General features: G+C 47.9%; 4 protein-coding genes across 4 annotated transcripts; 2 read left to right on the forward strand and 2 right to left on the reverse strand.

Annotated features, from left to right (window-relative positions):
• Nucleotides 1–2,729: 2,729 nt before the first annotated feature.
• Nucleotides 2,730–3,186, forward strand: HD556DRAFT_1313943 (uncharacterized protein; the record flags this gene model as incomplete). The annotated part of the gene is made up of 2 exons (XM_041300862.1): nucleotides 2,730–2,990; nucleotides 3,043–3,186. The coding sequence occupies 2 exons, from the start codon at nucleotides 2,730–2,732 to the stop codon at nucleotides 3,184–3,186; spliced, it is 405 nt and encodes a 134-aa protein (XP_041153359.1).
• Nucleotides 3,187–4,137: 951 nt separating this feature from the next.
• On the reverse strand, nucleotides 4,138–5,548 carry HD556DRAFT_1419610 (Alpha/Beta hydrolase protein). The gene is made up of 5 exons (XM_041304441.1): nucleotides 5,138–5,548; nucleotides 4,988–5,076; nucleotides 4,903–4,925; nucleotides 4,704–4,844; nucleotides 4,138–4,653 (listed from the first exon to the last, which is right to left on the reverse strand). The coding sequence occupies exons 1-5, from the start codon at nucleotides 5,366–5,368 to the stop codon at nucleotides 4,265–4,267; spliced, it is 873 nt and encodes a 290-aa protein (XP_041153360.1). The 5' UTR covers nucleotides 5,369–5,548; the 3' UTR covers nucleotides 4,138–4,264.
• A 1,332-nt stretch (nucleotides 5,549–6,880) lies between these two features.
• On the forward strand, nucleotides 6,881–7,309 carry HD556DRAFT_1450317 (uncharacterized protein; the record flags this gene model as incomplete). The annotated part of the gene is made up of 1 exon (XM_041307743.1): nucleotides 6,881–7,309. The coding sequence occupies one exon, from the start codon at nucleotides 6,881–6,883 to the stop codon at nucleotides 7,307–7,309; it is 429 nt and encodes a 142-aa protein (XP_041153361.1).
• Nucleotides 7,310–7,511: 202 nt separating this feature from the next.
• HD556DRAFT_90644 (amino acid transporter) lies at nucleotides 7,512–10,435 on the reverse strand. Its single transcript, XM_041311994.1, has 18 exons — nucleotides 10,120–10,435; nucleotides 9,740–10,068; nucleotides 9,668–9,681; nucleotides 9,559–9,620; nucleotides 9,448–9,509; nucleotides 9,254–9,394; nucleotides 9,022–9,201; nucleotides 8,866–8,966; nucleotides 8,802–8,811; nucleotides 8,736–8,750; nucleotides 8,657–8,684; nucleotides 8,496–8,605; nucleotides 8,348–8,446; nucleotides 8,244–8,295; nucleotides 8,147–8,191; nucleotides 8,023–8,089; nucleotides 7,820–7,958; nucleotides 7,512–7,760 (listed from the first exon to the last, which is right to left on the reverse strand). Exons 1-18 carry the CDS (start codon nucleotides 10,274–10,276, stop codon nucleotides 7,737–7,739), a joined length of 1,635 nt encoding a protein of 544 aa, XP_041153362.1. The 5' UTR covers nucleotides 10,277–10,435; the 3' UTR covers nucleotides 7,512–7,736.
• Nucleotides 10,436–14,847: the final 4,412 nt, after the last annotated feature.

Raw genomic sequence — 14,847 nt, forward strand, 5'->3', positions numbered from 1 at the left:
GACATTTTACTGGATGTTGATGGTATGGAATACGGACGAGGCTAAACTTTGGAGGGATTATGTCTTTCTCTAAGCTGCAGAGGGTGTATGGTGCGTTTTATAGTGCTTCACAGTTGCCTCATATCAATAGACGCCCAGGACATCTAAGGCTGTTCGTGCCCACGCCTCCATCACCATAATGCACCCACCCTATTGTCATACCCGCTGTCCTCGACAATATGCACATCTGCAGTGCATACATGCGTCCGACTCTTGTCTTCGCAGCTTCCAGAATGTATCGCATGGCATCGAGTCGAGCAGTCCGTGCTTTCCAGCGCTCGAATCTGACTGTCTATCCTCCACGAATACCGTTATTTTTTGTATCTAGCAGCTACTCCAGCTTATCACCACGTTACTCCTTTGAACGTATGTATATAGCTTACTGAAATGCCACTTCTCCATCCAACAGACTCCCAGATCCTTGTGTGCACAAGATGCAACCAAATTTCGTGGTACAGCCTCGGAATCTCCTCACCATCGCCACACTGCTAATGGCCGCATCCCACTGCGATGCCCCTCCGTATTTTTCAACACACTACCTGTCTTCAAGTCCCACAACCGAAGCGTCTCTGCCTTCCACAATGCCACTCACTAGTGGCTTATATATAGGTCTAGTATTACAACATGCCTTCATTCTTGTTCGTCGTGCTTATATGATTACTAAAACAATTCTTAGTACTATATTGCTGGAAAAAAGCTGTTGCAAGCCTGCCTCCGTGGCCCGGGACGCTTGATGGAAGTATCCGTCGCGGATTGGTCCGGTGGTCTAATTGCTTATTAGGGAACTCCGCACTTTGATATCTGCGGCCTGCTTTCCAACGCCGATATCATGGTGCTTGCGCCAGGCTCTTTCTTGTCTCTCAGTTTCAATACGCGACCTTTTCTACTGTCTTGATTTCAGCCCTTCGTGATATGTCCTAGCAAGTCAAGTCTGGACTGCATGGCAAAGCAAGCTTTTGGTCTTATGCATCCACAGCATACGTAGACAACAACCTCGTCGGCACCGTAGTAACTCAGGCCGCGATCTTGGGAAAAGCTGGAGGTATGGGCTAAATCATCAGGGATTACGGTAATTTATTGCATGAATCTCATCAGAAGAACGGAAGCTGCTGCGTTCACGAATAAAGCTGCAGTTCAGGCCTCTGGCTTCCGTGTCGCTAATCAGAAATACTTCTTCCTATCGTCGGATACCTACGGGGATGATTCGTCTCTTATTGTGGTTCAGGGCAAGAAAAATTAGTGGGTCTCCACGATGTCTTTCCATGGTACATGCTCACAGCCGTCAGGTCGATGGTGCTGTACTAGCGCAAACGAAACAAGCTATTCTCATCGTCACATACTTTTTTTCCTCAGACGGTTCAAGACGCAGGCATGATAGTCACCAATATTGGAGCATACCTTGCTGGTCTGAATTACCAGGGTCCGTTAGGAGACTATGTGTGCACGCTATCATATAAAATTGTACTGAATTTTCCAGAAAAAATTGGTGTGGACTCTCGCTAGGCCATGCCACGGTTGGGAGCAAGAAGGACTTTTAGGTGAGACTTGTTTATGCAGCAGTCCATAAACTCGGTGCTGAATTGAATGCTGATGCTGACTCATATATTGCGTTTCAGACTCCCAGTGAGCTGAGTGCTCTACAAATGATTCAAAGCCTCCGTGAAACTAGCGTGCTTTCCATGGTTCTCTCGGCATGTCATTCTATATCAGGAGCAGTGTACGATTTCACTAGAACAATTCCTTGCGGCCGTGCACAATGACATCTATTGCGCCATTTTCAGGTTTAGGAAAGTCTCACAGCGATCAGGTGCGGGTATCGACACAGTCTGGACTCACCACCTCATTTCCCAGTTCTTCGAAACACACCCTAAGCCCTTTGCCTCGTTTGTGCTTTGTCGCCGAATCATCGCATCAAATTTAGATATATCTTCGGTGAGCAATGCACGGGCGCAAAACCTAAGAAGCATGCAAAAGGAGGGTGTTATGATTTCTATGGAAGAGTACCTCGTCGACGAATCGTACTCTAGATCGGAAGCGACTAATCTGATCACTCAGACAATACCAATGAACAGCAGGTGTAAATAAGTTCTGGGACGTCACAGAACTGCCCCCTTGTTCACCACTTTGTATAATGATGTCACTGGCACGAGGAACCACAGGTGGCCGAATGTATTTCTGGAATCCCAGACGCTCGTGCGTATTCGACGCTGTTACTTTGGATCATGTGACTGGCGCGTCCTAGACGCGTCGAGTGTCGACAACCAAATAATGTCAGCCGCCGTGCTGTATTATATAAACATCTTCAGTCCCGTTTCACTCTCTCATCCGCTTCTTCTTCTTCTCTCTCATCTTCACAGCTCCTTGTCTTCCTGCCTCATTCCGGATGTTCCAGCAAGATGTGGCGTGCGACTTGGAAGTATATGGCATCCTAATGCAATCATGATGGTATCCTTGCCATTTCCGCCACCAGCATTGGTCCTGCCCGTTTGACGCCACATGGTATGCTTCACGCTCATAGTGCTCCGTATATGCCAGACCACTGACGTTCTCTCAATCGCGCTAGTCTGACGGCGAGCTTCCATAGGACACAAAACGTATGCCTTGTTCTCGCCACATTCTTATCTGCCTTACTAATCGTCATCAACCGCTCAGGTGTTGAAGGCAAACCTGCAATATTTAAGGACATCATAATGGAACAATGTAACATAGCTGCTGCCCTTCCTGGACGTCGCTCGCGGCGTGGATGGCACAGTGGACAGGACCTGAGTCCATCCGATCCTCTTCGAGCGCGTCTGGTGGCCACATTCGCCGAGGCTCTCGGATGTCGACTTCTCTCCGCCCTGTACCTCCTCAGCACCTCCCTGGTCGGTTGTACTGGCCCGCACCATGGTCTAGGCACCCCGGTCCTCATCTACTCTCGCGGCTCGCAAGTTCGAGGGCGAGATGAGAGGGTACGTTCCACTTTGATCTTCTAGCCCGCCGCTGACACCACGTCCTTTTCAGGGCATCGGTGGTCGCTCTTATCCAGGTCGGGACCTAGTGGTGGCTCGGGCGTGGAACGTTGGCCCTGTTTTGCAGGCGTTGCTAGCTTCTACCCCGTTCGCTCCTCAGTGCCCGCCGGGTCCGGGGTGGCATCGTCACATTTAGTCTGCTTCCTCGGCGCCAAGAGGCTCAAAAAGCCGAGGTCGTCAGCGCGAGTAAGTCCACCCCGGTTGAAGAAAACTTGATACATTGACAACAAAAACACATACTGGACAAGAGGAGAAAGGACTGTCGCGACCCAGGTTATGGGGAAAGGTGAGTAGTTCCATTTCCTCGCGTTTATGGTTGTCTTTCGAGAGTGGCAGCATCAGCTCGAGACGCCATGTGTTATTAGATTGATATGATCATCATTCAATGACGTATGGAGTCTCGATCAGCTAGTCTAACGCCCGACTCTTCTAGGACTTGCAGCTACCGCAACTACAGAGCATGCTGTGATCACCAGACTACTAAGAGAGGCGGCAGCGGATTTGCATACAGAACACGCGTGGATCTCAGGATGATTAATGGGGACAACTTGAAACATCTAACATATCGTTCGGTCCCGCGGAACCAATTTCCACCTGAGCGCCACCTGTACTCTAATTGCCCCTGTGCTCCCGATCTTTGTGTCTCCTATTATCTCCTTTTCGATCTCAGCCGCCACTTTCTCTCCTAAGTTTTCTCCTTGTCGTCTACCATTATCATGGCCTCTGCGTACTCTTTTCACGGCGTAGTAGGCATCCAAAATTCTACTCCTTACACTTTGGAGGCGAGAAAACGGTTTTGGAAGATTCGGATGGCTTTGTGCCTCTCTGCCACCCGAAGACGGTATTTATTTCATCAACGCTCGCGTGATTACCAGCACTGCAGATGTACATCGACGCAATAAAGTTTTAGGGTAGAACTCTATTGTGTCGATGTATGTCGCTGTGTTCCTTCGCTAATACAACTCCAGAGATACTGGAAGAGCGCTTCCTACCCTCATCGTTGTGGGCAAAGTTTCTAGAGGCTCTTCTGAACTCGTCGGCAGTCGCGCTTTCGACATGGACATCATGCAGTATGGCATCATGCATGGGAAGTGATAAGAGTGACCATTCAAGGTTATAGCTTGCTTCAAGATCATACTATAATTACAAACGTATTCTGAATCATAACACATCCTTCAATAAAACTCTCGTCCCAAAAATGAAACGACATCAGCTCACAACCTCAACCACTCCCTCACAAATAACCCAGCCTCCCTCCGCATCCCACTCGTACACTCATGCCCTGCCCCCTCCTCCACCACAACCTTCTTAACACCCCCCTCTCCAACTTCAAGACCATCCACAAACTCAGCCGACGCCACCCACGGCACAAGTTTATCATCCTTCCCGGAAAGCACCAACACCTTCTTCCCGAAAAACGGGTTGGAAGCATCTTTTGTGCGGTACGCCAGTTGTGCAGGGTCGTGCCTTTCTACGTATGTCATAAAGGAAGTGGGGAAGTAAGGTGGGGAGAGGGGGATGTTTGAGGATTGGGCGCGTCGAGAGATTAGTTTCATGTAGTCGGGGCAGCCGATTATGGGGATTCCGAGGGTGAGGCGGGGTTCTAAGGGATTGTGAGCGTGGATGAAGTTGCTAGATGAGCTGGATACGTACCTCTAGAAAGCGCAATCCACGTTGAATGTCCTCCAAGACTCACACCGCCCATACCCCATTCCACAATCGTTCGCTCACCCGAGGGATAGAGGGAGGAAGGAATGTGGTCGATTAAGAAGGACACGTCTTGTGCTGTACCAGCTTCGAGTGGGGTCAGATTCACGACTCACGTTTAGTACCAGTTGGGACCTGGACATACTTTGGATGGTATACATGTCTACCCTGTATCCAAATGAGGGGACGTTGTCAACTTTATGCCATGTTATGAATAGACAGCAACGTACGCATGCTGATCATTATTCTCAGCCGGTTCTTTGCTCCACGCGAAATTCCGCTGCTGGTTCACGAGTCTCGTCCCGTGGTTCCTGTGATCCTTTTCCCCATCCTCCATCAACCTTTTCTTCCCTAAGAAGACGAAGAAAAAAGTGACTCACAAAAGCAATGACGATAAGATCTTTCTTCCTCTCTCCCGCACCCGATCCATAACTCTCATCAAAAATGACTTTAATGGTATCGACTATATATTGATCTTGTGCGTTGTCGAAGCGGCCATGCAGAAAGAAGAGTGCGTGGATGGGGTTTGTAGAGCTGGGGGTTGTGGTTGGGTGGGAGTAAACGTCGACGAGGAGACCGCCGATTGGGAGTGTTTGTTTAGTGGGCTGCATTGTGGGACTACTTGGTGTGATATCATGATGGGAAGGACTCAGTATATATATGTGTCCAACACGCTGAGCACCTGATCAGTCGCAATCTCCCCTGTCATGTGCGTGTTGTTAGTATTAATATCAGTGTCTCGTGTACATGGAAGCCAGCGTTCTGCATGTACAGGATGGAGTCCAACTCACTCCTGATGTGACGATGTGACTATCAATTTCTCAGGCACCAATTCAATTGTTGTTGTTGTTGTTGTTGTTAACGCCGAGGGTATTGGATGACTTTCCGTAGGCAAAATAATCCAGAACAGAATATACCGGAGTCTCAAAAATATTACGAATACCGATGATATGATAATCTATACTGGAATAATCTGCCGTGCGCTCGTTCAATTGAATTTAGTCCAGTCCTTGATGGACAATCGCCTTACAATCCAGCGGCTGCTTCTTGACGAAAACGAGGCTAACCTTTTCGACGACGATGAAAGATTTCAGGTCCTCGCTGCTGCTATCATTGCTGGGACCGAGATGTCACGACAAGAGCGTGTTGACACTCGGCACCCACATCGTTTATACCTCTGCCGACCCCAACTGCTTCCAAATCCTCGCATCAACACTCCATGGCAGGTACTATACGTTAGCCAAAATGATAGAGCATTCATCACTACAATGGGCGTTGATGTATCCACTTTCTCTTCACTACTTACTGCAGGATTTGCGCAAGCCTGGTATGAAACGCCAATTCCTCGTCATGATGTCTCTGCACATGGAAATCCACGGATAGATCAACGCTGGCACGGAGGACCAAGCATGTCGTAGTGGGCACTTGGTATCACCTAGATAGTGGCAGGAGAGAGAGACATTAGCATACTTGGCGAAGGGTTGGGAGGTACCTCAATATTACTGCGCAAGGTGCCGCATTGCGTGCCATGCATCTCGAGCAAGGCTGGTTATGTCAGCGGATATTGCTGGCGTTAGTGGCCCAAAACGGAAGCAAGTCGTCGCTAAAGTCTATTGGGGGGGGGGTACCCCCCCCCAATAGAATTAAGGTTTATTGGGGGGGGGTAGATGACACATGGTTACGAACTGACTGGAAATGAACAGCGGCATCGCGGCACACCTGCCTAATATAGGTTTATATATGATATGATATTCTAATCAGAATATTTCAGCCTACGGAAAGTCATCCATTAGCGAGCGCATCTCGAATGCCGTGGGGTTATAATGCTACTGGTACACGTGTAGGCACGTGCCGTTGATCCCAGTCAGGCAAAAAGCATATGGATTCAAGCGCACACTCAAGTCAAGGCTGAGCGCTGAGCGCTGAGGGGCGGTGCATAGGCCATGAGTGTAAGTGCATGGCTTCAACCTGTAGAAATGACGTTCCTGACTCCCACCAGCCGCGTTCGAATTACTTGGATCCATCAATCCACAATTGGCCCCCACACTGAGCAAGTGATGCAGTTTTCACTACAATTCATGCTGATGTCCTAGCCTCCACCAGTTCACCAACACACTCAATCAATGGCAATCATCGATGTCTTCAATGCTGAAATTGCCCAACAAGTGATAGACAGCTTGGGCGGGAAGCACCTCGTAAACTCTCTAATCACTACTGTCGAGCGCCTCGCGCAGACGACAGAGACCCTTTCCTCAGACATGACTACAACCCTCGCGTCTTTTACGCTGTTCGTAGAAGACCTGACCATCGTTGTCGAGCGCCTCACGCAGAAAACCGACACGCTCTCCTCCGATGTTGGTGCAACTTTGGCGCTGCTCGTGGAAAATTTGACTGCGACAACGAATGCGCTAGCGCTAGACATGCATTACCTACTGCAAGGTTGCATCGCTCTTGTTGCGTTGCTGTGCTTGTTGACAGTCCTTTGCATCGTGCGCTGGTGCTACGCATTTAGTAGAGAGCTTCGGGGTGTGCAGCATCTCAAGACCGCGTAAACTTTTTTTGCAGTCCTTGGGGTCGGTGACCCTGTGTTAGATATGTTCCATCTTTCTTTCATATGTAGGTGGTGTGGTGCGCTGGCATATCATGATTCGAACACGTACTCCACCGCGTAGGCTTGTACTCCAATTATCACTTTCACTATTAACAACATTGTTGCATCCATCGATTCAAGCAGAAAACGTCACGAGAGACCAGAATTCCAACGGGATTACTGACTGGTCAGATTCAAAACGCAGGTGTTGGCAAGAACTTCAGGCGGCACAGACCAGAAAGTAGAGCTGACCGAGGGTCCGTTCTACACTCTAGTAGTACTATACCTGCATACATGAATGATAAACAAGTACATGATCACCACTACAACAATATCACACTAAATTAATACAAAGACCAACTTACCAGCACTTCCAATCAACCTCCAAATCACTGCATCTTTTTACTCGAAAACTTGAAAATAAGATCCGTGAGCCAAACCAGGAGACACAGAATAAAAAGACAACGCTCACTACAGTGACAAAAGTCCCATCGTCTAACCTCTCCTTCCTCGGTACAAGCTCATAGCCAAATACCTTAGGCAGCATGATTCGCCATGCAGCCCAGTACAGCACGCCTACGAACATTACGGCGATTCCTACGAGACAGTACCTATACGACAGGCGAGGAATGAGAATAAGGGACGTGTGGATAATAATTTCTGGGAGAAGCGTACAGGTAATATGGCAGTGGTGGGGTGTCGCCAACGCCATTGGATGGTTTCAGGAAGGGAGCGATGAGGACTGAGTGGAGGTTTGGTTAGGGAAAGAAAGTGTTCAAGTTGTAGATTGGTAACTCACGGAAGGAAGCAGCAGCTAAGAAGAATACAGCGAGAGGCCACCATACTACATCATATGCATTGATGTACCATACAGGAAGAGTGACATATTTTCTCACCTTTGAATGGCCGAACAGCATCTGGCTTCTTCCATCTTAGGTAGAACAAAGCCTAGCGGCATCAAGAGATAAGAAACACTCGAGAAAAAAGTTCAAAGACGTACGATAACAACAAAGAAATTGATAATTTGCTTTGGATATTCTTGAATGTCCAAAATGAAGGGGTAAGCAATGTTTGGGGGAGGCCCGATGATAACGATAACCTAGAAAATCAATCTCAGATCGATATTATGGTTCTAGGGTAGCGCTTACGGAGGGTATCAAATGGATTATCAATCCCGGAAGTGGGGACTTCCCAGTGGGCCAATTTGAAGCCCAGAATTTGTTTCCGAATGGAAAGGGTATCCCTTCCTTTGCGAGCTCTGTAATTCAAGCATAAGCCAGGTAGAATTACGATGCTTGGTATGACGAACCTTGGTTTACTCGCGACGCAGAAAAAGTCTAGATAAAAAGTTCTTGAGCTACACATTTCCATAGTATCCTTCGACTTACCGCAGTGATAACATTCTATGTCCCATCATCAAACAGAGATCATGATACGAAATACATAGGACTCACTCCAATAGCACTGTCATGAAGGCAATGAGTCAAGGAACCCTTAAACTCAGGACGTCGAGCTCACCTGAGGGCAATGAAGACCGATAGCGCACGCTTCGCAACAGAACCAAAGACATTCCCGAAAAAAAAGGCAGCGACAGTAGCGCCAGACTCATCAATCTCCGTCTATCGATACTATTCAGTATTTCGTTCGTGATGGAGATAACAAAGAAGTTCTGACCTTGGTTGCAGCCGAGAAATATGCCACATTTGCAAGTAAGTACAAAACGGTACATATACCAAGACCGAGCGGGCCTGCGATCTTGAGCGTCCTCACTGGATTGCGGACGTCGTTCATCACGTAGTTCACATTGGACCATCCCGAATATGCGTACAAAACTTTAAATGTGGCGGTGGCATACTGTGAAGACCATGATCAGCATATGGGCATCTAGGAATATCATTGAACGCACGTCGTTGCTACTCGTGGAGCTCCCCGCAAATGCGTTTCTGAAATTATAGTACGGATCCGTGACGTGGGTTTTTCCAGAGAGAACTACCCAGCCTGTGATCACAACGAACACCAGAATTATGATCTTGAACATCGAGAGCAACTGAAAAGAAGATGTCAGATATGATGACAGTATAAAAACGAAAGCTTGCATACGTTCATGATCAGTACCCCGGTCTTAGGGATCAATCCGTGTAGAAGAGTTACGAAGAATATGACTAGAGGCCATTGGATGACCGCGACATGCCAGTTGGGTAGAAGACACACCTCCAAGTGCAATTCCACGCTCATTCCAGCGACTTGCGGGTCGACCAGCAGCAACTAAGATGCTATATCACATCAGTCGAGTCGTTTCATCAAGATCCAAAATACATACTTGCTGGCAAAAACCTTGACGGAGCAATTAAGTTTCAATACCAAATACTCACACAAAAAAGACATGACTGACAATACAATTGCTCGCAGTGAATCCAAGTAATATAGCATTGGCAGAAAATACTATTGTGGCGAGGTACTTGGGCTTTCTGTAGACGGCCTCGAGGTATACCTTCTCTCCGCCACTTCGAGGAAACATGGTGCCGAACTCAAGCCATAAAAAGAGTCCACAGAAGCTAAGTAAGAAACCGAGGACCCAAAGTATGAGAGAAGCACCGACTGAGTCCACACTGGAGAGGATGGAAGATGGAGTTGAGAATATACCGGTGCCGATAACATTTCCAACGATAAGGAGAGTGCAAGACATTACACCAAGGTGACGACCCATGCCTCCCGCAGTATCTGGATGATGTCAGAGAGTAACTTGGTTGAAGGAATAGCGAGAAGTCGCACCTTCTTCAAAGGTCAATTCTTCAGGACTCAGGTCGGCATCGTCGTTGGATAGCTTGTGAATCCCCTGATACTTTTCACCGGGCTGTGACTCGAAAGCATGGTCATCCTGGTGCTTTTTTTGCTGCTTGCTTAATCGCGGCCACCAGGCAGTGGTCATTCCTGTGGATAGAGTGGGAACTATGAACACATGATATCGTTGGAAGTCTTAATAGAAAATAAAAGGGTATTTGATATCGATGATGGCGCAAGAAGGTGCACACACGTTGTAAATCGCTACGTACGTACTACGTAGCGAAAGTGCCAGTTCAGTACTATGTGGATTCAAATTTAAAATTGAAATCGATTTCTAGAGCGCCTTAGTCACGTGCGGGTAGTTGATCATGCTCTGGAATCGCACAAGTCCTCTCGATATCACGATTTGTCGTCACCATGCGCGTTGCGTGAATTTCTAATAGGTTCAGGCAATGATGCAATGGGGACCACTACTGTAAATATAAATTTACAAGCCCTTGTCAAATCATTTATAATAATAAGTACTTCAGAATGTACGAGTGGAGCATATACCATTGATCATCAACCGGGGACGCATGCAGCATGCGAGCGATAGTAAGAAATCTGAGGTATGCAGAGAATGAGAGGTGATTAAAAACGAAGAAAAAAATGAATATTAGTGGAGTTAACGAGACTGATATGTAGGAAAAAATGAAACACTTGGTAATGTGATATTACGAGGTAGAAGGCTGAGCAGCGGAGACAACAGGAAGAGGGCGGCGTGGGATGCACCCGAGTGCGAGGCAAAATTTTCCCCAACAACCATGAGCTTGCTGAGAAAGTTGCTGTGCTGTCGCCTGTGCCTCAAGAAGCTGGGGCGTCGAGTTTGGCTGCGCTGCAGGGTGTGTTATCGTTGAGGACGACAGACCGGCCTGAGCATTAGTCTCCACAGGAGGACGCGCTATCCAGCGCCTCTAAAAAATCAGTCACATATAAGTGCAACAAACCGAGGGACAACTAGTACACTGCTTACCTTGATTTTATGTGCGGCGGAGACTGTTACAGGCTGTGATCCCGAGCGGCCCCCAAAGAAACTGCGTTTGGGGTGTTGCTGCAGCGCAATGGACTCACTTGCTGTCGGACCGTGTCGAAAGGGGATGAGGATGTTCCAAAAGCGGCGAGCGGAGGATGATTGAGTATTCTGGGAACGATGAGATGGGCCAGGTAGTGCCGAAGGAAGATAAGACTTCGAATGCTCATCATCAATACTTGTACCGTCTGTTTGACGAAACACGAGGCTTACCTGAAAAAAATTGCCATGGTCATTACTCTCTGATTGTACAAAATGATTTGTAGCGTCGACCTGTGGCATTTCTATGAGCAAGAGAATGAAGGTAGTCGAATGCAAGAGTACTGACTCCCAGGCAAGACGGCGGTGGGGACTAGAGACGAGTTTCCTGCTGTGTAGCTTGTTACTTAGAAGTATGGTTGTAAAAGCACGTACTGTAATCTCTGGAGCTATCTCTTTTACCACCCACAAAGTGACTGTGTTGTTCGTCCCTCCATATGCTACATATTTGCCATCTGGAGAGAATGCCACGCACAAAGCGATTCCGTCCTCTTGATTAAATGGCTGACCGAGTGGCTGACGGGACTTTGTATCCCACAGTCGTGCAATACTTCCTATGCCCACGCATGCCAGCACGTTGTGTTTGGGTGAAAGCGCAACGGAAATCAGCGGATGAGCGTGCTCGAAGCTACAAAGTTCTGTGCCTGAACTACTGTCGAAAGCGCGTGCGAAATGTCCCAAGGCGGCATACAACTTGGTGCCGTCCAACGACCACACCACTGACCACACATAGTGCCCAAGGTTTCCGATGGGCTTAACGACGAGCTCGCCTGTCTTCGAGTCCCAAATGCAAATTGTCTGGTTCTTCCCGCCTGATGCGATTTTGTCGCCTGAAGGTGAATATGCAAGTGCAAGCACACCATCCTGCTCCGTTTCGATCGGACCTACCTCGATTTCTCCGCTTTCAAGTACTTTTCGAATTAGGATTGTTCCATCGTCGGATCCGCTTGCAATATGGTTTCCATCAGGAGACCACGACAGTGACCGTACCAACTCCTTATGACCTGTCCAAATGCCTTCAATCATCTCTCCTTCGGTGTTCCACCGCTGAACGCTTCCGTCGTCCCTCCCGCATGCAATTGTCTTCCCATCCGGTGAAAGAGCCAGTGCATGTATTATTCCGCCCTCGCCTGACCAAGGTTTCCCAACGAGAAGCCCTGTGTCACAGTTCCACTTGCGCATCCTGCCGTCCAACGATCCACTCACGATGTGGACGTTGTCGTGCAAGAAGACGAAATCCAAAATTTGATTTTCGTGGCCCTTGAATTGGTACTTTGGAGTTGGTTTCTCGGGTTGCGCTGTGGGTTGAGTTTCCTCAGTGACCGGCATTGCAGGGGGTTCAGACACAGAAGACGTATTTTCCTCAATGGTCGGCATCTGAATCGCAAGTGGAGGCATAGTTCGTTACCGTAAGCTGCCTGTATGGTTTATTCTGGTTCTGACACTGTTCGTGATTGAAAATTACGGGAACAGTTGCACAGTACTTACTGGTTGTTCTGCTGGTTCTTCAAGGGTAGCCAGCCAACAACGAAGGTGAGTCTTGCATGCACCGCAAGCATGGGATCCACGAGGCAGCGCCAGTATTTTAATTATAAGGGATTCCATTCTTCCACGAGATCCACTAATTTCATATAATCATTTGCTCAATCCCATTCACACTGTCATAGCGAATATGTCCTAACACTATGTATACGGATGCAGTGATCTTCAGCTACTCACATGGCTTGTGCCGGTCATTTACCATTTGAACTTTGTTTTAGAGACTTCATTTCCAATTGACTGAGTTCCGCATCCTCCCGATCCCGCGCGCTCTGAACATTCCTTTGCCCATCAGCTGCGTAATGTGACTGTGGTTCTCTTCTCCTGCTGAAGTTCTGTACATGCTAGCTTTATCGCTGATTCTTGCCTCGACTTCGGTTGTTTAAAGATCCTAACAGTATGTTGATCTTTTTCTGACTTCCGTATGCAACGCTGAATTCCATTTTAGAACTCGTATAGCTGGCTCTTGATCTTAGTCTGCACCGCTCCGCTGTTCAAATTTTCCAATTGCATTTCAAACTCCAAGTAAGTACTTAGCGCTCTGACCTGCCAGGATCTTCACTCTCACAAAGGATGCATCGATGGAGCTGTTCGATCAATCGCAGACGCCGTCCTATAAGTGAGGTTCAAAATAGAGTTGTGGTTGTATTCGCTGGTTCATGCGCAAGGTAGTAAATTTATATTCAGGTATGCAAGCGATTGAACAGTCGGCTGGGGATAACACTCATCGTGAACAATGATCGCTCTATAGTGACTCCTTAAGTTCAGGCTACTTATTTAGAGTATCAATGTGGCCGTATAAAAATCAAAATACCCACAACATGATCATCGCACCTGTTTAGGTGACCAGCGTCCATGCTCTCCTATTCAATGTTTTATCATGTATTCCCACCCTACGATATGTTAGCTAAGCATCGAAAGAAACAAAGCCTTCCCTTTCTGAGCAATGCCACCACGTCCGAAGTTCAACGCATCTGGAGCCAACGGGAATATTCGTTCTGATACACACCAGCCACATATACACGGGCAGGCGATGCGAGTGCAGACTGCAAGATTCACGCGTGGTGATGTTGTAAATCTTGCACACCGGATGGGTGTTGAGCAGGGGCGACCCGGAGATGGCAGGTGCGTTTCATAATTGGACCACGTACGGATGAAAAACCCCATTGTCTCCGGGTCAGTTGCTCGCTTTATTAGAATATGGATGCCACAACATGCAGGGCAACAGGTCGCACCCTGGAAGGGCACACCGACCAAGTCTTGGCCATTCCAACATCTCCGAATGGTTGCATCCTAGCAAGCACGTCATACGACAATACAACGTGATTATGGAACCTCGACGAGTGGTTTATGAATGCATCACTACCGGTCTGCAGCTGTGATGCTTCTCGGAGCCGAAAAAAATAATTGCTCATTGACGGATCCTGTCGGGCGCTGTGTACCTTCCCTCACTCCGATGTGCGCATTACCTCGACTGCTATTCCAGCAGTGGAGTCAGACAAATTTCTTGCCCTTGGAAACAATAGGAGCGAACCTGGATAAGTCTCCACGGCCAATCGTGACACAGCAACCAGGTTGACCCAGCAAGTACCGTGAGTAAAGAAATCAGGTATACGTGTACTGATAACAATTAATCGGCCATTGAAGTTGCTTATCTGATGGGCCACGTATCACGTATGGCTGCTTGAAGAATATGAATTTTAGTGTTGGCGAAACTGGTTGTGCCTTGTCCACGGCAGAACTTCTCACGCGAAGGGAGGTGGCAAAACTTGGCAGAACTCCAGACTCACGGGGATGAACACTGACCCCAAGCCCCCGACATTAACTGCCAGAATCATGATGGGCCGCCATGATTATCCCTCAGTATGCATACGTGTTTGATTATTCGACTTTGCCTTCCCATTAGTACAGAAGAAATACTGATATTCTAAATAAACGTCCCATGTACGATACCAGACGACTCCCTATTTCCCCCTCACAAATTCAAGTTCGCTTGTTCGACGGTGATGCATCTTCTCGCCGTATTTACAGCTCTGCTCGTGGTCGCCGCTAACGCTCGTAGGATAACC

This window comes from Suillus plorans (assembly GCF_016647745.1).
Source record: "Suillus plorans strain S12 chromosome Unknown HD556scaffold_102, whole genome shotgun sequence".
In the NCBI taxonomy this organism is placed as follows: domain Eukaryota; kingdom Fungi; phylum Basidiomycota; class Agaricomycetes; order Boletales; family Suillaceae; genus Suillus; species Suillus plorans.

What these genes read in the sequence shown, in the direction of transcription:
- HD556DRAFT_1419610 (XM_041304441.1), bottom strand. Translation starts at nt 5,368, where the DNA reads ATGCAGCCCACTAAACAAACACTCCCAATCGGCGGTCTCCTCGTCGAC. An exon ending in GAGAATAATGATCAGCATGC is followed by an intron (nt 4,926 to 4,987) that starts GTACGTTGCTGT and finishes ATTTGGATACAG; the next exon opens with GGTAGACATGTATACCATCC. An exon ending in GTGGATTGCGCTTTCTAGAG is followed by an intron (nt 4,654 to 4,703) that starts GTACGTATCCAG and finishes ACAATCCCTTAG; the next exon opens with AACCCCGCCTCACCCTCGGA.
- HD556DRAFT_90644 (XM_041311994.1), bottom strand. Translation starts at nt 10,276, where the DNA reads ATGACCACTGCCTGGTGGCCGCGATTAAGCAAGCAGCAAAAAAAGCAC. An exon ending in AGAATTGACCTTTGAAGAAG is followed by an intron (nt 10,069 to 10,119) that starts GTGCGACTTCTC and finishes GACATCATCCAG; the next exon opens with ATACTGCGGGAGGCATGGGT. An exon ending in ATGGGACTTTTGTCACTGTA is followed by an intron (nt 7,761 to 7,819) that starts GTGAGCGTTGTC and finishes CTTATTTTCAAG; the next exon opens with TTTTCGAGTAAAAAGATGCA.